At 44.0% G+C, this 19,173-nt stretch overlaps 1 protein-coding gene across 4 annotated transcripts in view; it reads left to right on the top strand.

The window, feature by feature from the left end:
• SHC3 (SHC adaptor protein 3) overlaps nt 1–19,173 on the top strand; it is a 151,119-nt gene that overhangs the window by 76,484 nt on the left and 55,462 nt on the right. For all 4 annotated transcript variants that reach the window (XM_033429607.2, XM_049711509.1, XM_049711508.1 and 1 more), the window contains 3 exons: nt 9,304–9,367; nt 11,626–11,745; nt 15,290–15,343. In XM_033429607.2, the coding sequence (XP_033285498.1) occupies nt 9,304–9,367; nt 11,626–11,745; nt 15,290–15,343 (238 nt within the window). The remainder of the gene's footprint in view (nt 1–9,303; nt 9,368–11,625; nt 11,746–15,289; nt 15,344–19,173) is intronic.

The following is a 19,173-nucleotide window of genomic DNA, read 5'->3' on the forward strand; positions in this document are numbered from 1 at the left end:
GCAGGGGCCAGGAGAGGAGGCCTGGCCCTGCACTGGTTAATCTGCATGTCATAGGTGATCCGACCGGACCCTTTGCTGTCTCTAAGAATTGACTAACCCCAGAGGGGTGGTGTCTCCCCAGCTAGAAAAGTTCTTTAAGATGTCAAAATGTCATGCTATACAGAAAATAATGTCAGAGGACGTGTCTGTGTGTGACACAGGGCTGTTAACAGGGCTGCATTCGAGATCCTGTTGGCTGAGCCTATTTTTAGCTGCCTGCTCCAAGACCTGCATCCCTCCACCCACAGGATCCTAAAAGGAAAGATCTCATTGGGAAATGGGTTCTCAGTCTGCAGTGCGGTAGAGAGCACAGCACGGGATCAGGCATGGCCCAGGTGTCTGAGCTGCCTGGCCAAAGTGTCACCCACAATGATGTAGCTGCCATTTTACAAAGAAAAGTGAACACAGAGGATGGAGGGAAGGAAGACCAGGTGTTTGTTTGGTCCAGGTTTAGGCGGTTCAGTCAAGACTAGAGCCACAGAGAGACTTGGTGATGGAGGCCTGCCCTGCCCTTCGGGGGACATGATGGGAAATCCTGGGCCTAGGCTTCTACCAGGGAGTATGGGAACAGGCCCCTTCCTGCCTCCTGCCGCCTCCCAGACACCCACACAGCATCAGCACTTATAATTAGTGTGCATTTCCTGGAGTTTTTATATGCCTGGAATCATGCAGCACATACTCTTCTTTGTCTGATCTCCTTCATGCCACATAATTTTGTTCAGGCTGGTTGATGTTGTGTGTGTGTCCCTGCTCTTTTTCACTCCCAGCACAGTTTCACTTGAGCCCTCTGAACGTGGTTTGTTTATCCACTCAGGTAGATTTAGTACATATGGCACCTGGTTTCTGGTTCCCACGGTTCCCATCTTGCACACCACTTCTGGTGGGTTAGAATTGGTGTTGAGGATTTCCAAGGCCTTACGTGGTCCTGTGATTGTTAGAACTCTAAGATTCTGAGTCCTGTTGTGGGTGACCTTGCTGAGGAACAAGCAGATGGGCTCTCCCTAGGTCCAGAGAGAGACTGGAGTTCAGAAAACGTGCCATCTCCGTGGACCTCCCACGTGGCCGGTTCTTAAAGCTGTGGGTTCACTCCCTGGGCTCTGAGCAGGCTTAGGCGCTTGCTGGCTGTGTGATCTCAGGCACGTTGCTTAACTACTCTGTGCCTCCATCTCCTCAACTATAAAACCAGCATCAATGCTCCTACCTTCCAAGGATGTGTGAGGATTAAATGAGGCCATCCCATGAAAGCACATAGAACAGAGCCTGGCAAAAGTCAGGTCCCCTTGTGTTTTTGGTATGTGTATCCAAAGGGTCAGAGACTTTGGGGTCAGGTTTGCTTGCTTCTCCTGTATTTCCGCTTTGCTATTAGGAAGCAGATTTCAGCAGAGTTGGGCTCTTTAGAGCTTGTGGTAGTTGATCTCAGAAGATGCATCTCTCCAAAAAGCTGGCAGTAAAGACGGATATATGCAAGGTTTCCAAGGTCTGTGGATTCCACGCTACTTTGGGCAGCCCCTTTCAGCCCCTTCGTGGCTGGCGTTCTGAAGGCAAGTGGCACCATCTTGCCTGGAGCACAGTGCGGTTGGGTGGACCCATCCCGATTATTTGAGACCTTGCTTTTTATAAAATTGTACCTGCCATAAACAGCAATTATGAGGTGTAACTTTCTTTTTGATTGGCTTATCAGCATCTTGAAGCAGCTGAATTGGGAGTAGAGAACTTTTTCTAACCCAACGGTTAGAATTTTAAAAGGGAAAAGAAAATTCATTGAAAGTGTTCATAAGAACGAAGCAAGTCCCTGATCTCTCAAACAAAGATGTCTGTGACACCACCTGTGACCTTGAGCGAACTTTAGTTATTTAAACCATTAGGAATATTAGCTTCAATATTGTCTCGGGAGGGCTTTATTCTTTGGTTCTACATTTTTAGCAATCCTAAGGGTTTATCTTTCATTTTGTGAGATATTGTACAGCAAGGTTAAGGAATCTCTTTTCTAGTTTCCTATTGGGCTTTTTTTCAAAATGAGAAATTATAGGATACTGGTTTTTTTTTGCATCTGTTTAATAATCATCAATCAGTAGTTATTGACACCTACTATGTATGTGTGTCTGGGGCAAATCACAAACATTGGGAATGTTGGGATAAAAATGGCAGGGGTGACTGTAAAATTATGACAATTAGGGAACTTGCTTTGGCATCTCACTGATTTTTCAAGTGGTGCACAGATTTCAAAATTCATGGCTATACTTATGCTTGCAACATACCTATTGTTGGAAGATTTAAGTGGTTTCAACCTGTTCTGGTGAAATTACTTTCGACAAATTAAGGTATTTTTGATGCCTAAAATTGTGTTTAACTCTGTATGATGCTTTAGGTTGTAGGTGCTGGGAAGTTTCGATTAATTTGTGCGGATGAAGCTGGGAAGAAGCCATTTGCTCTAAGTGCTCCTCTTAGCACTCTGGGCCCCCACATGCCCTCTCACCCTGGCTGGCAGCCTCCTGGCCCCATCCTTGCTGTGTGTTGGCTCTCATACATTGCCTGCCTGTCTCATGGCTTCACGATGGAGATAATCGGCTGCTTTCATGCCTCCTTGGGGAGGGAGAGAGGCTGTCCCCACAGTGAGAGTGAGCTGTCTATAGTCCTACCCTTAGCTCTACTCTCCATGATCAGGCAGACCTGTGAGTTTTCTTCTCCAAATGGGCCTCTTTTCATTGTCATTTTCACCACAGAAGTCTGGGCTGGTCTCCCTGCCTGCTGTTTCTCAGCCCTTTCTGTGTCTTGCACACTGCTGCTAGGTTAATGTCCGTTCAATCCTGTTTCGATCATATTAGCCCTATTTAAAAGGCCTCTGCTGTTTATCACCCCTCAGCACATCCCTGGATGCTTCTCGGACCTGAGTCTGAATTCTCAATTCCTCTGCCTCTTTTTGCTGTCCTTCCGCAAATCTGACCCAGTCTGCCATTTCCCGGCACAGCCACTGCTCGACAAGGCTGCTCCTCTGGGCCCAGTTCCAATCTGTACTTTCTCCAGAGATCTTCTACCGCCCCTGGTTTCCAGCTCCTTTAGTGATGAGGCTTCTCTGTGGACTGGGTGTACATGCCCTCTCGTTTCTCTGAAAGACAGAATTGCCCTCTAGTAGTTAATAGTGCCCATGCTGTGGCTACTTTTTTCTCTAGGCTATTCCATGAGTTGTTAATCTCCTCCGCTGCCCTGTAGGTTTCTTGAGAACACAGAATGTCTTGCCTTCTCCATGGTGGTCAGGGCTGTGATGGATTTGGTGTGGGCGTGGCACAGGAGGATCAAGGACAGTTCCTGGGTGGGGGTGAGGGCAGCTCTCTAGAGGACCATGGTCTCGTTTTCCGCCATGGGAAGACCAGGGTAGGAATGCTTTTGGTGGGGACAGTCAAGGCTTTGTTTGAAAAGATTAAGTCTGAGGAGACTTTAGACAATGAGCTGGAGATATCAATTGGATGTGGTAATTGTCTATAAGATCTTGGTACCAACATCCTGGGAGATGGAAGACAAATGAGGCTGGAGATAAAGACAAATGAGGCCTTTGGAGCTAGAGACAATAAGACACCTTAGAACAGGAGTGGATGGAGGTAACTGCAGAGTAAAATTAGACTCTGTCTTTGTTTAGCTGAGATCCAAGTCAGGGCATGGCTCCAGCAGTCCTGAAGGGCTATGGTGTGGGACCACCCAGGCAGGGTTTGGGAAGACAAGATGGGCGTGGGAATCTATTTTGCTGTTATTTGTCCAACATTCACCTGGAAAGTATAATGAATGAAGCTGGGAATTACAGAGAGGATTTCTTTGGCTAGAGTCCTGTGTCCTGTGATCCCTACCCTGTTAATGTGGGAGGGGCCAGGTGGTTCCCCCTTGCTTCAGATAGAGTGAGGGGCTTTCAGCAAATGACGCTGACTTTGGCATGTGTCACCCAGAGCCTGGGGAGCCCATTGGACCACACCACTGAGACCTGAAGCAGGAGTGAGTGTGTTTGGGGAGAAACTACCTCCCGCTGATGGAAGGTGCTGTGGGCAGGAGGCACCCTAATGGGGCCATGAGCCCACTGAACTCACCCTGGAATGCTTACTGCTAAAGATTGGGGCCGTGTCAGCAGCAAGAGGCTGGACCTGCCCCATGGGTGTTGGTGCCAGGAGGGGGAAGGTGTGTGGGCAGATGAAGAACAGACACTGTCCATTTCACAGCATGGGCACCCTAATATTCCCGGGGTTGGGGGAGGAGCCTTAAAGAAACAAGGAAAGTGGCTGTGGGAGGAGTTGGCTGCAAACCTCAACCCTGGCCAGAGGGCCCAGCCGGGGCTGTCAGTGTCACTCAGTGCTCCCTGACTTCTTCATAGGCACCCCCAGAGCACCATCCCAGTCAAGGGGTCAGAAACTGCAGCCAGAAGGTTGGGAGGCACCTCCTTCTTTGACCACTGGGAGGTTTTGAGCCCCAGACAGTGCTAAGGGAAGGAGGAGAGCTCTAACTTTAAATGATGTTCTGGGTTTTTATTATTATGCTGAGGCTAAGAATTTTTACCTCTAAAATAGGAAAATGGAGTAAGTTGTAAGTTATTGAGGATATTTTCTTCTCTGGAAATGAGTGGACTAGATACGGGGCATGCCCAGGGCTCCATCCGGGGCCAGGGAGGAGCTGGCCCCGAGTGGATTTAGACAGAAGACATTGGGGCAGTAAACTCGTTCTCAGATTGTACCATCCACTCATGCAGGTCACACAGAGGACAGAGAGGAGGTGGGTGGAACGGATCCTTGGGGCTCTCCGTGATTTAGAGGTAGAGTCACGGAGAAGGCGAGAAACTGACCAGGAGCACCCAGGATGGTGGGGGACGTCAGAGGACTGTGGGATCAAGAAGTCAAGAAAAAGAAGTGTGTCAAGGAAGTGAGGACAGCAGATTGCCTGTCGATTTGGTGCCAGGGAGGGTGTTGGCGACTTTGCAGAACAGTTAGTAGGAACAAGAGTGGCCTGGGGAGAGCTGAGGAGAAAAGGGAGGTGAGAGTGGAGAGGGCACCATCAACAACGCTGTTGACGGTCCATTTTTTGGAGGAACCATAATTTATTGAACTGGCCCTTGATAGGTATTGATTGTTTCCTATCATTCTATTAAAACATTGCAGCAATCAATAGTGTGTACATGAATCTTCTGGCCTGTTTCTGAGAGTATTTAGAGGATGCATTCCCAGAAGTAGAACTGCTGGATGAAAGGGTTTTGTTAGGGATATGACCAATCTGCCCCCACAGAGGCTGCACCAAGCTACATTCTCACTGATGTGGGATACTTTACCAACAAGTTCTTATCAAGCTTAAATCTTTGGCTGTGAAAATTGACTTTTAGTATAGGCTTTAATTTGTATTCTTATTATGAGTAAAGCTGAGAATCTTTTCATATTTTCAAGGTCCATTTATCTCCTGTGTAAACTCTTTGTTCATATCTTTTACTCATTTTCTATTGGGTTTTTGATGTTTTCCTTATTGACTTATATTAGGACAATTATCTCTTTGGCTGTGAAATGTTACCATTTTTTTCTTGTGCATAAAGTTTTATTTTTATGATATTGTGTCAATATTTCCTTTTATGGTTTCTGTATCATTCTAAGATTCAGAGATTAAAAATGTCTTCCCAATTTTCTTTTAGTACTTTTATGGTTCATCACAAACAAATTAAATTTGCAATCCATCTAGGATTTATTTGCATGTAAGGCATAAGATAGGCACTCAACTTACTTTTTCCTGGATAGTTGCCCAGGCACTCAAATGCCACTCACTGGGTAACTCTTCACCCCTACTGACATGCATTACAGCATTTTTTCTGTAGGGAAGGAAAAAAACTTTTGTGCTCTGCCCTCCTATATTCTTTGGCTGGGACCCTGCAAATTAGACTAACAGAAGACAGATTAACAAGAGAAAACCAAACTTGATTAAAGCACGAAGTGCACATGCTCGCAGTGAAATTCAGTGATGAGTAACTCAAAGAAGTGGTTAGAACTTGGGCTTATATCTTAAACGAAGATGAAAAATCTGTACAGAATTGACAAGACACAGAAAAAAAGACTTTGAGTTTCTGGGGGTGACAAGCTGTGGGAAGGTAAATGTATGAGGAAACTTATGGAAGATAAGAGCTAGTAACAAGGTTTGTTATGCAGATTCCTCTGGTGCATCTCTTAGTTGATCAGGGTCTAGAGTTGTCTCCAGTGATTAATGTCTGTCCTTCTTGGTAGAGAGGGGAAGGGGATGCCTTTACAAATTTATGTCCTGCTTTTAGGCCAATAGGGGAAGTGCAGGGACTTTTCTTGTATCTGCTTCTTCTTAATTGCCTTCAGCTCAACATGATCCTTATACCAGAGAGACATATTTGGGGCTGGCATGTACTACTTATCCACACGTTCTACATACCTCTCCTTCTTGTTTCTTCATGAAATTGATTGCAATTTACCATTATATGTGTTCGTTTGTTGCACCCCCCCACACACTAGAATAGGAGTGAATGAGTGTAGAAGTAACCCAGATGTCCTATTTTTTTTTTTTTTTTTTTTTAGTCTGTAAAATACGAATGTGTGTGTGTGTGTATGTGTGTTTGGGGAGGCTGGGTGGGTAGCAATGAGATGGGTGAGTAGGGAGTAAGATGGTGCAGCGTGATTTCAAAGGATCCAGTACTACATTCTAATGAAAAAGCTATTAAAATATCAAAGGTACTGGCTCTAATGATGAGAATTTTAGACAAAAGGGGAAGATGGTGCACTCATGAGAAAGTAAGGGTTAGCATTTGGGGCTGGCTTCAGTTACTTTCAGATGACTCTGGAGGTGCCAAATATTCCATTTTCATATTAACTGAACTCCAAGGTCATGGGTTGGCTTACCAAAATGGGGTCTTACTGCAAAGAATGTTAGGAAGCACTCTCCATTACTAAAAACAGGGCAAAGTCACTACCTGAGGCTCAAACTGGGATTAAATGGATTTACACAAAGCTAAATAATTATTGCTAAAAGAACCAATTAAAATAGCACTACTCACCAAAAGGCACTCTGCTAGGCAATAAGGAGAGACGGTAAGAATGGTTATATTTAAATTAGACTTTGGAGTTCAAGTTACTAATTTCAGTCATCTAACTATTGCAATTACTAATAGTTATGTTACATTTCTATTTCAAACAGAAATAGATACCATCAACCTGGTTGAAGTGAGAATTCACACACACACAATTTATATGAGCATCAGAAACAAATTTTTGCCAGTGATGAAAGGACAGCATTCTTCTGAAAAGCAGCTTGGTTTGCAAATCTCTTTGGGAATTCTAAAGGTTGGCTGACGGGGGGATCCCTAGGACTTTCTTGAGTCCATGAGCTCTGATAAATTTCTGGAACATCTTACATTTGCAAAATTTAAGGCCAAAATATTGAGTCTCTGAATGTTCTCTGAGATGCTTGCTTGCCTCTCTGTGGGAGGATTTGTTTGATAGACCATGTTTATTATTTGCAACATTTTCTCCACAATCCCACTCTTAATGCTCACTGGTTGTTTCCACCTCCGTCTCCCAAAGTGGCACATAAGCAGCAAGGCCTTCTGCCCAAGCTTCATAGCCTGACTAGATTAGACGTTTGATGATGTGTAACCTATATAATATATTAGACATTTGACATTTCCTTTTTGAAAACTGTCATCCAAGACTGATTTTTTTCTCTTATCCTCTACGTCAGTGGATGGGAAATACGATGCTTACTAGGGGTATTTAAGGAATGACTTACTGGAAACTTTCCACCAAATAATGTCTTTCCAGCCTATTGGGACTATCAGGGACTGAGCTGCTTTGCTCAGCTAAATGTATCATTTAATATAATAAGTACAGTGCAGACACACATCAAGCTTTAAAAATTAAACAGATAAAATATAGATACTTTTTATACATGTTTCTCTAGAGAAACAACTTGACTCTCTTCAATAAGGAATTTACCTTTAGAAAATACTTTGGATGATTATTTTGATAGAACCACTTTTAGAATATTATTATAAAATAAATGACTAAGGATAAACATCAAAAAACACTTGTTTCTTTCAAACAAACTTTTTCTGAGTCATGGTGATTCATAATCTATAGTTTTTATGGCATCTGAACTTTTAAAATAGTATTTCTTTCTTCTCTCTGTACAATGAATTGAATGGCAAATGTGAAGCTTATCTTAATAGTCTCTCACCTAATTTGACAAGGTCATATTTCCCTTAAAAGCATCGCATTGTGACAGTAATTATGTTTCTAGATGATAGAAAATAATTTCAAGAAGTATTCAGCTGAGAAAGTTTGTGGAATGTTTCTAAGGACCTATTATCTTCTCTATCATTCAGTGTTTCTCCATATTCCTATTTTTTTTTTTTCTGTGTTCTTTTACTATTTTGTCCTTCCCCATGTGGGAGTTGAGAAGTTCACCCAGCTCCTTTCTGGGCTCCTGACTTTGGAGCTGCCTTTGGCATATCACCCATTATTTCTCACTGAGGCCGAGTCACAAAGTTGAGCTATGCTTGCTTTCAAGCACCTGCCCAAGCCACGTCCCCACCAGCCTCCAGCTTCTGGACTGTAGCAGTCTCTGTCTAGTCTTACTTTTTCACCCTCCCACTGCTCCCGTGCCCTCCTGCGCCGGGCAGACCTGTGGGTCAGACCCTCTGCAGCTGGTCCTTCTGTCAGCCCCCCTTGGTACCTAGGATGCTCCTTGCCTCCTTCCTCAAGACAGTGCCCAGCACATTGTAGATGCTTTAGAAATGCCTATGCAGAGCCTCATTTCTGGCTCATTTGTGTACCCCTGGAGTTCCTGTCCTCCTTCAAAATCCTCTTGATTTTATGATATTTAGTAACTGCACAAGCTGGAATAAAACTCAGAGGACCAAATTTCTTTTAATTACATTCTGACTCACTTCAGAAAGATCTTAATCAATAGCAATGCTTGATTAGGTTTGGGCCTTGTGCCATGACCATGGCCATGGAGAGGACATCGAGAAGAGTACACTTCAGCACTTCAGGGTACTGATTTTCTAAAATATAATCTTAACCAAACATTAAAAACAGAAAAAAGAAAGTGTGGCATCGATTCATATCCCACCCTTAAGATACAACCACAGCAACAGAAAGAATTAGGATACTGCCAGCCAGAGGCTCTAAGATGTGGTTTGCTTAGTTTTGTTTTTCGCACGTGTAGAACGTCTGGGTTATGTAATCCTGAAGGATGGGATAAAATGGATCTCTCTCTTCCTGTTCTCTTAAGGGAAGCCATCAGCCGGGTTTGCGAAGCCGTCCCTGGCGCCAAGGGAGCCTTCAGGAAAAGAAAGGTACTGTTCTCTCGGCTCCGTGCCTACCTGTGTCTCTTTTACTTCTTCTCTCTTCTGTCACCACTCAGCATCTTTAATCACACACAATTGTTCCGTTTCTCTTTTCCATGTCCCGGCTCTTGTCACTTTTTTTTTTTTTTTTTGCTGGGCAAAGGGGAGCCAAGAGACATCTGTTGATTTAAAGGGCATAACTCACAGTGACTCTTGTCACTTTTAAAAACAAAAAGAGCTTATATTCCCTCTTTGCCATGTGGTTGACGAGGACATTTAGCTCTCAAGGCTAACTGATAGGGTTGTCAAAATAAACACCCCAGATCTACACTGAAAGACATGTAAACCAGGGCCAGGCATTCTTCTCAGCCTTTATGTACATTAGTTCATTTCATTAGAACGACTCTGTGGTTGATGCCCTCAGTGGTGTGCTGGTAATAGTTTAACAACAGGCTCTTGGGGCTGGAGGTGGAGACTGAGAAGCACTAAATTTGCTGTGTTTGCCAGTTTCTGTGGCATAAACGCTTCCACAATGGCCGATTTCAAGCTCTAACCTGACATCTCTAAAGTGGAGTTGGGAAGAGATGTGCGGTCGGTCACCCTTACACAGTGTCCCCACTACATGTAGTGGACAAGGACATTGTCCACACTAAATAACCTGAACAGCATAGGTAATAGCTAATGTGGAAACAATTAGGAAGTGATGAGTTTTGAGTATTTATTGTTTGTTTTTTTAAAAATGTAATTGATTTAATTGTAAGTTTACATAAATTAATTTTTAATAGCAGCTCTTTTTAATGGCCAGCTCATAAAATTCCTAAAAATTTAATAATTGTCTCTCATTAGCTGGAACAAGACAGCTCTAGAACACCATTGAATATCCCCATTTTACAGATGTTAAAAACTGAGGCACAGGTATAAGAACCCACAATGCGAGAAGGTGGTGGAGCTGAGCTCAAGCTCAGGCCACCTGGCTCCACGGGCTGCACGTTCAACCCCTGGACTCGACCTTTTCATCCTGGAGGTGGTTGGACCAGAAGGAAAAAACTGGATTAAGACAAAGCTCAGAAAAACTCTTTTCTTAAGTGTGTAGTGAATACATAATTAAATATCCACCATCCAGACTTTTCTATGCCTGGACTGAATGGTGGCGAGCGCATCCCTGTGAGTATCTCCGAGTCTGTCCTGAGGCTGAGGCTCTGGGGCAGGTTGTGTGATTGCCTCTGCTGCTCCCAGGGCTGAGGGTCAGCTCTGTCTTTGTAGACCGGAGACATTTGTGAGCCCTCAGAGCAACTGGGTTTCAGGCAGAGAACTTTGGATGAAGACTCATCTAGATGTGCCAGCCTGTGTTCCAGTCAGCCCACAGGGGACATAGAAGCCAGGCAAGGCTCCAGAACCTTGAATACAGGAACTAGGAGGGCATCTGAGAACTGAGATAAGGAACCTCGTCTTTCACAGCCACTTGGTACCCGACCAGCAAGTCTCGGGGTTCCCTCTCAGGCCTCTTGGTGAAAGTGGTGGAAACAATGTCGATTTCTGAGCTTCACCCCTGGTATGCTAAATCAGAATCTCTGGGGTGGGGCCCAGGCATCTCTATTTTTAAATAGCTCTGGTAGGGGATTCAAAAGCGATGCCTGCTTGGTTAAGAACTAGTCTTAATTGGCATCTCAAAAGAGGGCATGTTCTACTCTGAAAAGGAAGGAAGGGACAGCTAGTGGGTCCCTGTGCCAAGGACAGTTCTGAAGGGCTGGTTGATGCACCAGTTAGAGCAGAACTGGGTCTGTCCATCCTTGTGCTGGCTCCAGACCCCTGAGTTTTAACTGGACCATTTAGTTGCTCATCAGCCCCATGAGCTGCTCCATTTCAGTCTGGTCCTGAGTAGTTTGATTCCTGGTAGGATGAAACTGGTTTCTGAGGCTGCAAAGCTTCAGGCCCTGGCCTGTGGCGCCTTCCTGGGACTTATGAGTGACCCCATGAGACACACCCCAACAGGAGCTGCCTGGTGTACTGACACCTCTGACCTTCCAGCAGAGTTGTCATCTCAGTGTGTGTATATTAGGTGCTTTACAGTTTGCCTATTGCGTATTCTAGAGTTTGTATGTTAGTGTCAGATCCCACACTCCCAGCTCATTCCTGGAATGTTGCCTTCACGTGCCCGATGAGAGGGGACGGTGGAGGTTGAAGGTGTGGAAGATAACAGCGTAGAGGCCTTGACAGTGTGGCCTCCTGTGAACGGAAAGCTAAAATAATGCTGCTTGATTTCACAGCCTCCGAGCAAAATGTTGTCCAGCATCCTGGGCAAGAGCAACCTCCAGTTTGCGGGGATGAGCATCTCCCTGACCATATCCACCGCCAGCCTGAACCTGCGGACCCCAGACTCGAAACAGGTCTGTAGGTGCTCAGGCCCTGCCCTGCCCATAGCCCCCAAACCATGGCTGTTGCACAAGGCTTCCCATTTCTAGCTTTACTGGGTCCCTGCGGAGCACATTTGTGTAAAATCTTCACCAGTCCACAAACTCTGGCTACTTCCAAAGGTCGCTGACAGAATGATAGATGGAATTGGGTCTCTTGAATTCTGCTATAAATTACCCTTTTTTTGAGGATAATGCATGAACTCATCAGTTTACTTATAGTGTAAAAAGAGGTGTGTGTATGCCCAGAGGTCTCCTCTCAATGTCCTTGACCTATTTTGCTTTCTTTAATATTGTATTTTGTTGGTTCTACCGTCCACATTTTATTTTCAGATTTATCATCTTTGAGATGGTGGCATGTCATGGTTTAATTGACAGTATTTTTTTACTTCTTCGTGGGTTGTTATTTTGGAGCCTCTCTTAGTTGACAGTGTCATAGGTTGGTGCAGTATGGCACATCTGTGGCATGTCCAGTGCGGACAGGGCCCTTACTGACTGAGGTGGGGACGATGATGCTTACTGAGGAAAACCCTGTTAAGATAGTTGGGTTTTTCTTCAGTGTCTATATCTTAAGTTTCTCTGATTGTTAGTTCCTTTAGCTGGGAAAGTGGGTGTATGAGTAGCTGTCCTGAAACCAGCAGGGGAGTTCTAAAGGCCAAAGGAGGCAAAGGAGGTGAAAATGCTCATAAACCATAAAGGTGGGAGGTGGAGCGAAGCCATCCTTCACTTGCTCTGCCCAGTCTGGGCCTCTGCTGCTGGCAGTGTGAGCTGGGATTTGGATGTGCCTACACGGAGAGGGATGGGCAATCCACAGACCTCTGAATGACACACTTCCTGACTCTGGCAGTGTGTTACCAGGGATGCCTAGGGGTACCTTCATGTTGCTATACATATTCATATTTATTGATTCCATATTCCCCAGGTAAGCAAGCAGCATCCCCAGCTTCATTTAGGATGAATGGGACACCACCGCACCCCTGTCCCAACCCAAGATGTTGAAATAAATTCTATATCTAGCATAGAAATGAGAGGCAACACCTGGGCTGTGTTTTGACATAGTGGATGCCACTTCTCACTCCATTCCTTTGTCCTCACTCAACTGATGGATAATCCCCTGTCTTTTCTCATCGGCCCTTCCGAGGGATGGGTAACCAGTCGTTAGGTGGCAGATTAAGAACGTGCAAGAGGCTCAGCGTTTCTCTGGAGCTGCCTCCTGCTGAGCACCGTGGTGGCTCACGGTGTGCCTTGCTCGGCGCTGCCCTCACACGCTCACTTCCATTCTTTTTGTTTTTAACTGAAGTATAGTTGATTTACAATGTTGTGTTAATTCTGCTGTACAGCCAAGTGATTCCATTATACATTTATATACATTCTTTTGAAAATCCTTTTCTGTTATGGTTTATCACAGGATATTGAATCCAGCTCCCTGTGCTATGCAGTAGGACTTCTTGTTTATATATTCTATATATAATGGTTTGCATTTGCTAACCCCAAACTCCAGTCCTTCCCTCTGCCCCCTCTGCCTGGGCAACCACAAGTCTGTTCTCTTTCATTCTTATTCATGTGGCTTCTATACCTTTTGTTTGTAGGAATCCTCAGACCACAGTCCTCAATTCTGTGAGATCTTATCTCCTAATTCTCCCTTCTACCTCAAAAAATAAAAAAAGGGAGAGAGAGGCAGACTCTCAGAGCAGAAACGATGAGGTCACCATGGTTGGCCATCCCATCCTCGGGTTGGGGGCTGGTTGGGCGTATCCAGGTCTCATTGTCCCGCCCTTGTTTATGTGGATGTGGGAGGGAGTGTGGGGCTGGGGGGATGCCTGGGGAATGGCAGCTCAGGTGACATGAGCACAGTCTGAGGAAGGTTTGGCAGGACCCAGAGCTCACATCCCTCTGCCTCTCCCGAGTTAAGGGCCAGGCTGTAGCAAATACAAGGAGCCCGAGTGGGCAGACCCTTCGCAAACCAGAGAGCCAGCAGAAAGGCAAAGCTAGCTCTCCTTTTCAGAGCTCTCAAGGAGAAGAAGCAAGATGAAACACCCTCAGAGCAAAACACATCCTTTAGTTAATTAGCTCTAATTTTCTTACTCTCCTTTTCAATGTCTATCTTACCCAAAGGGACAACATACAATCACGCAGTAACGGTCACGTTGGCCAAATATGATTTCCATTTTTTTCTTAAATCTGTGTGTTCACTTTGATTTCCAAACCCCAGTTTTAGAGCTGCTTTAGAATCAAAAATTAAATAAACAAAAAATTCAATAAGCAAAAAATGAACAACTTTAGAAGTCATAGTTTGTCATCATCTGGGGACTGCTATGTCCTCATTGCTCTCTTGGGAGCCCTCTGCCCCTGGACTAGAGGCAGAATTCAGAAAGCTGCAAAGGGCAGCTATTAGTCTGATCCAGCTGGGTTTGGGTACAGGCTACAGAGCTGGACTCGTTGTTTTTATTCATCGATATACTCAGGCTTTTCTAGATCCTGAGTAGTTTTGCAAGTGCCAACAAGTGAAGTAGGCATTTAAAAATATCTAATTTTATCTTGTAATTCAGTTATAGTTTTGCTTTGAGTTTTACTGGAGCATGGTTGGAAAAATCCCTTGGATGGTAGGATTACAGCTCTGTAAATTCTGCCTGCCTGCCGGCGAGGACCTGAGGGGGCTGTGCAGAAAGAAACCTGGTTATGCTGGGATGGAGACGAGAGTGCTGTTCCCACCCCCGGAAATTTACTTCAATGTCACTATGTTGTCTTTAAAAAGATAAAAATAGCATGGAAGACTTATGTAGCCTTTTAAATTTAGGGCAGCTCCTAATTTACTCAGTGTCTACTAAATCCCACCGTATGCTGCAGTTTATAAAGCTAATGGAAATTTCCCAATTTAAAATTAACTTGGAACATCCTCGGTGGTTTTTAAATTGATAAATTACAAGAGTGCCTGAGAGGACACCAATTTTGATCTTGGATGCCGGCTTTCTAATTCATGTGCTCATGATACAAATGGGATGAAGTAGGAGACAGCCACACTTCCCTCCACTCCAGCTATGGGGTCTGTACCAAAGACCCCATGTGTCTTTGGAAACAGAAACTGCACAGTTGACATGTTTTGGTGTGTGGTTGAGACGTTTTCCTTCTCAAAGAGTCATGGTTGTTAAGATCCCCTGTGTTCGGTCACAGCTCTGCCTTTAACTAGCTGTAGAGCTTTGAGCCAGCTGATTAGCCCCTCTGGGCCTCAGGCTCTTCATCTGTAAAATGGGATTGCAATAGTTCCTACCTCATAGGGCTGCTGTGAGACTTAAATGAGATAATTCTGGCAAAGCAGCTAGATGAGCATCTGACGTTGTGAAAGTTCATTCAGGGTTATCTATTGTTATTACTTTTATAATTGTTATTTTCATTGGGTATGAATTTTACCAATTATCAGGAATCCTTGTGGATTTGTATTTCCTGCCAACAAACAGTAAGTTTTCCAAGACATGGGAAAGGTAATAACGGCACATCTCTTTTCTTGTTTTGGACCTGGCAGATTATAGCGAATCATCACATGCAGTCCATCTCCTTTGCCTCTGGCGGAGACCCGGTAAGTGCCCGTGGAGTTGTTTCCTCTTGCTCTTGTCAGAATTGCTGCAAAGGGGCCCTGCTTCAGAAGCATGCCTCTTAGGACCCTATAAAGAAAGTTAGCTGTGATACCAACTATTTCCACTTCCCTTTCATAAGCTCTTCCTGACTCTCATTTTTTTTTAGGGGTAACCCATGACAAGGACCTACCATTAAATTTCATTTCATTAGTAAAAAGCTGTCAAAAATCCCTGAAGCACTGGCTTTCTTAAGTTGCTGGTTTCTCAAGTTGCTGGAGTGCACTCGTGACTCTGCTAATCTTGCTTTGTTCCTGTTTTTCTACTGGCTCTCCCTTAGAGTCTTCCATTTTTGGATTTTAAGTCTATTCAAAGGCTGTGAATTTACTTAGTCTGGTTTATTCATAAATATTTGAAATTGGTATTTTTCTCTCCAAATTTAACACTGTAGTCTTTTAATGCTTTGTTTTGCCAACAGGGAAGGAGTTTCAGAGATAGAGAGAGAAAAAGAGAGAGGATAGAGAATACGAGAATGTTCTAGTTTTCATTGCTTCTTTTATTAAGAAGGTGGAACAACAAGGGAAGTTGCTCCCCACATTCGGTCAGGAATTCTACGATACAATGCCAGCATTCAGTTTCAGTGTCAGGAAAGGCAGGACTCAGAAAACCACTTCCTCCTCAGGCAGGGCAGTGTTTCTGTTATCATTATTGTTGTTTGTATTATTTTGTCAAATTATCGGTAGACAATGCTCAGATTTTATGTAAGAGTTTACTGGTCCAAGATAGCCTGAGTAATTAGTGCATTATATTACTCCTTATCCCAAGGCCAGGGACCTTGTCTATTTCTAGCCCGGGAAGGGGATTTTTACCATGCCCTGTGTTTAACTCATATATCTTTCCTGACATACTCCTACCTGTGTAACCTGATTGCAGAACTGCTGTTGGCACATTGAAACCCAAATCGAGGGAGTGATCTCCACTGCTGGCTCCAATCTCGATGTTCCCAAAGGACAGTATAATCATGACACTGAGTGTCTCAGCCACAGGAAAGCCTGCGCCTGCCCTTCCCTCTCCCACCTGCTACAGCCTCCAGGGAGGCATCACTCCTATCTCCCTAGCACTGAGCTCCTGCTGGGGAGATGCAGGCTGCAGGGAGAGGCCCCAGGAGTCTCCCTGTCTCGGACCCTTGAGCCAAGGGCACTGGCAGGAGAGGGATTTGGCCACCCTGCAGATGGTTCTTTGCCCTTAATCCTCTGCTAAAGTGTCACAGGATGACCAGAGCATTATTTAAACATCTCATTCAGTGGGTTCCACTGGCTTTGGCCCTATTTCATATTTAGGGTCTAATTTTCAGAAGTCTTCCAGGATGCTTTCCTCTTCTTTTTTCCTTCCCTTCCCTTCTTTTACTTTATTTCCAATCCTTTAATTTCTTATGATCCACTGCAAAATGAAATACCTCACTGAGATGTATGTTTAGAAAGTGGAAGTGTTCCATAATCAAGCCCATCTAAGGAGCATTTCTGAAGATTATATCTAGACATATGTATACACTCATTCTCTACCTGTACTACACATATACACATATCTATACTTATATCTGTAACCAGATCTAGTTAATTTGCAGTGGCTGTCTACTTGCTTGCCTAATGTGATGCTTAGAGCCATAGATTCTTAAATTTGGAAGGTAACCCAGTTTGAAAAATAAGAGGCAGAAACGTTGCACACCTGCATCAATATCTCCTTTCAAGAACTTGTCTCAAACCTCATCTTCATGTTGACATTGAGTGGAGATGCAGAGATCTAGAAAACGGAAAGCCAAATACATTGTCCTGTGTTAAAATTATTTTATTCTCCACTATGCACAAAGACCTGTGAACTATTTTCAATTTTCCCTATCACCTCCTCTTAAAAAAAGGAAACATTCAGTGACCCTTAAAGTAATTCATAACTTTTAATATTTTTTTTCTGATACAGAAAATGTCATGATTCCAGGGGACAGGAAGCCTGGTTACTTTTTATTTTAACCAATTCAAATGCACATCACATTGTGCATGAGTTCTCATTCCAAATTTATTTATAACCATTACAATTGGTATACCTTTTAAATAAAACCAACAATTCTAGGTCCTATTCCTTGTTCTGCTGCTAAGTATATATCTACTTTTTGCTTTGTGCCTCAGTTTACTGGGTGAGAAAATGGTATTTTGAAATGTCAAATAAGACAGACTGGAAAACACAGTTAATCCCTGCAATTAAAAAAGGCATACTACAGGGCTCCCCCGGTGGTGCAGTGGTTGAGAGCCTGCCTGCCGATGCAGGGGACACGGGTTCGTGCCCCGGTCCGGGAAGATCCCACATGCCACGGAGCGGCTGGGCCCGTGAGCCATGGCCGCTGAGCCTGCACGTCCGGGGCCTGTGCTCCACAATGGGAGAGGCCACAACAGTGAGAGGCCCGTGTACCGCAAAAAAAAAAAAAAAAAAAAAAAAAAAAAAGGCATACTACAATTATAATCTACTATTACTAGCAGTTCTAAAAGATCACCAAAAGAAAGCCAGAATAATGGTCAGGCTCAGAAAAACTTGGGGAGTGAGAACAGACATGGGTAAATACAGAACAAGCACTTGGCATCCCCATCTTTGGCACTTAGAGTGCTCACTGTGTGACTGGGTGATGTCAAGAACATTGTTTTAACAGCAATACACTCCCCCACTGTGCCGGGAATGCATCAATATTGGCATTGGAAAAGCTGTGTCCTTGGCTTGGCCATTGATCATCTGAGTGACAGGGACACATCACATCTCTTACCTAGTCTTCCTTCCCTAGCTTGAAGCCAGAGGAGCATTTCTCAGACTGGAGTAAGAATTTAAAAAGAAGAATTTCCTTGTATATGCTACTAATGTGGACTCAAATTAGTTTTGTTACACAAATATGTACAAAAATAAATTATGTATAGACTCCTTATGTTTATTCCTTTTATTAAACTGTAAATCCCAATCAAACTTGGAAATTAAGTACAAATAAACACAGTAAAGGCAATAACATTCAAAGTAAAATTAATTTACTGTGATGAGTAAAGTTTTGTTGAAACTAAATCTCTGCTCCCAATGTGACTCTAGAACTGGCTACCATGGTGCAGAAGCCTTTGAGGTCAGCATCTCTCTACTACCACAGGCGCCAGATGACTCACTCCTTCCACTGATTTCTTCCACTCAAGTAAACACTTCAGTGGTACATCATTGTGTACAAATGTGACATTAATTTGCTTCAGGTGGGGCAAAGCCATCTGACTGTTCTTTTCTCTCTGATTCTTTAAAAACCTGGCACCCGTAATGTTGGAAACCCCACTGAAAATCTTGGCACTGAAATTGCGTGCAGAGCTTGATGGCACAGGTGTCATTCAGATGACCCCGCATATTACTGTATTAACTTTTAAGATTATCATAGAAATGAAAGCATGAAAAGAGATTCTGGTGACATCTCAAACACTGGAGAATATACCTGCCCAACCCTAGGGTTCCATGGATCTCAGACTGAGAAGCTAGTGCTCCCTAAGTCCACTTCTGACATTCACATCTCCTGAATCCAGGAAGAGTGTCTATGATTACAAGCTACAATCCTTATTTTTGCCAGTAACTTCAGATTCTGACCCGATCTTCCTTGATGAAATGGCAGGAAGTCAGGTCGACCGGTTGATGGACTCCCACTCCCTTTCCCAGGTCAGTCTGTGAATACACCAAAGGACAGAGATAGAGAGAGAAAAAGAGAGAGGATAGAGCCTGAGCAGGAAGGGGAAACAGCTTAGATAGACTACATGCTGGAGAATGACCTCAGGGT

This window comes from Orcinus orca, chromosome 6 (genome assembly GCF_937001465.1).
Source record: "Orcinus orca chromosome 6, mOrcOrc1.1, whole genome shotgun sequence".
NCBI lineage: Eukaryota > Metazoa > Chordata > Mammalia > Artiodactyla > Delphinidae > Orcinus > Orcinus orca.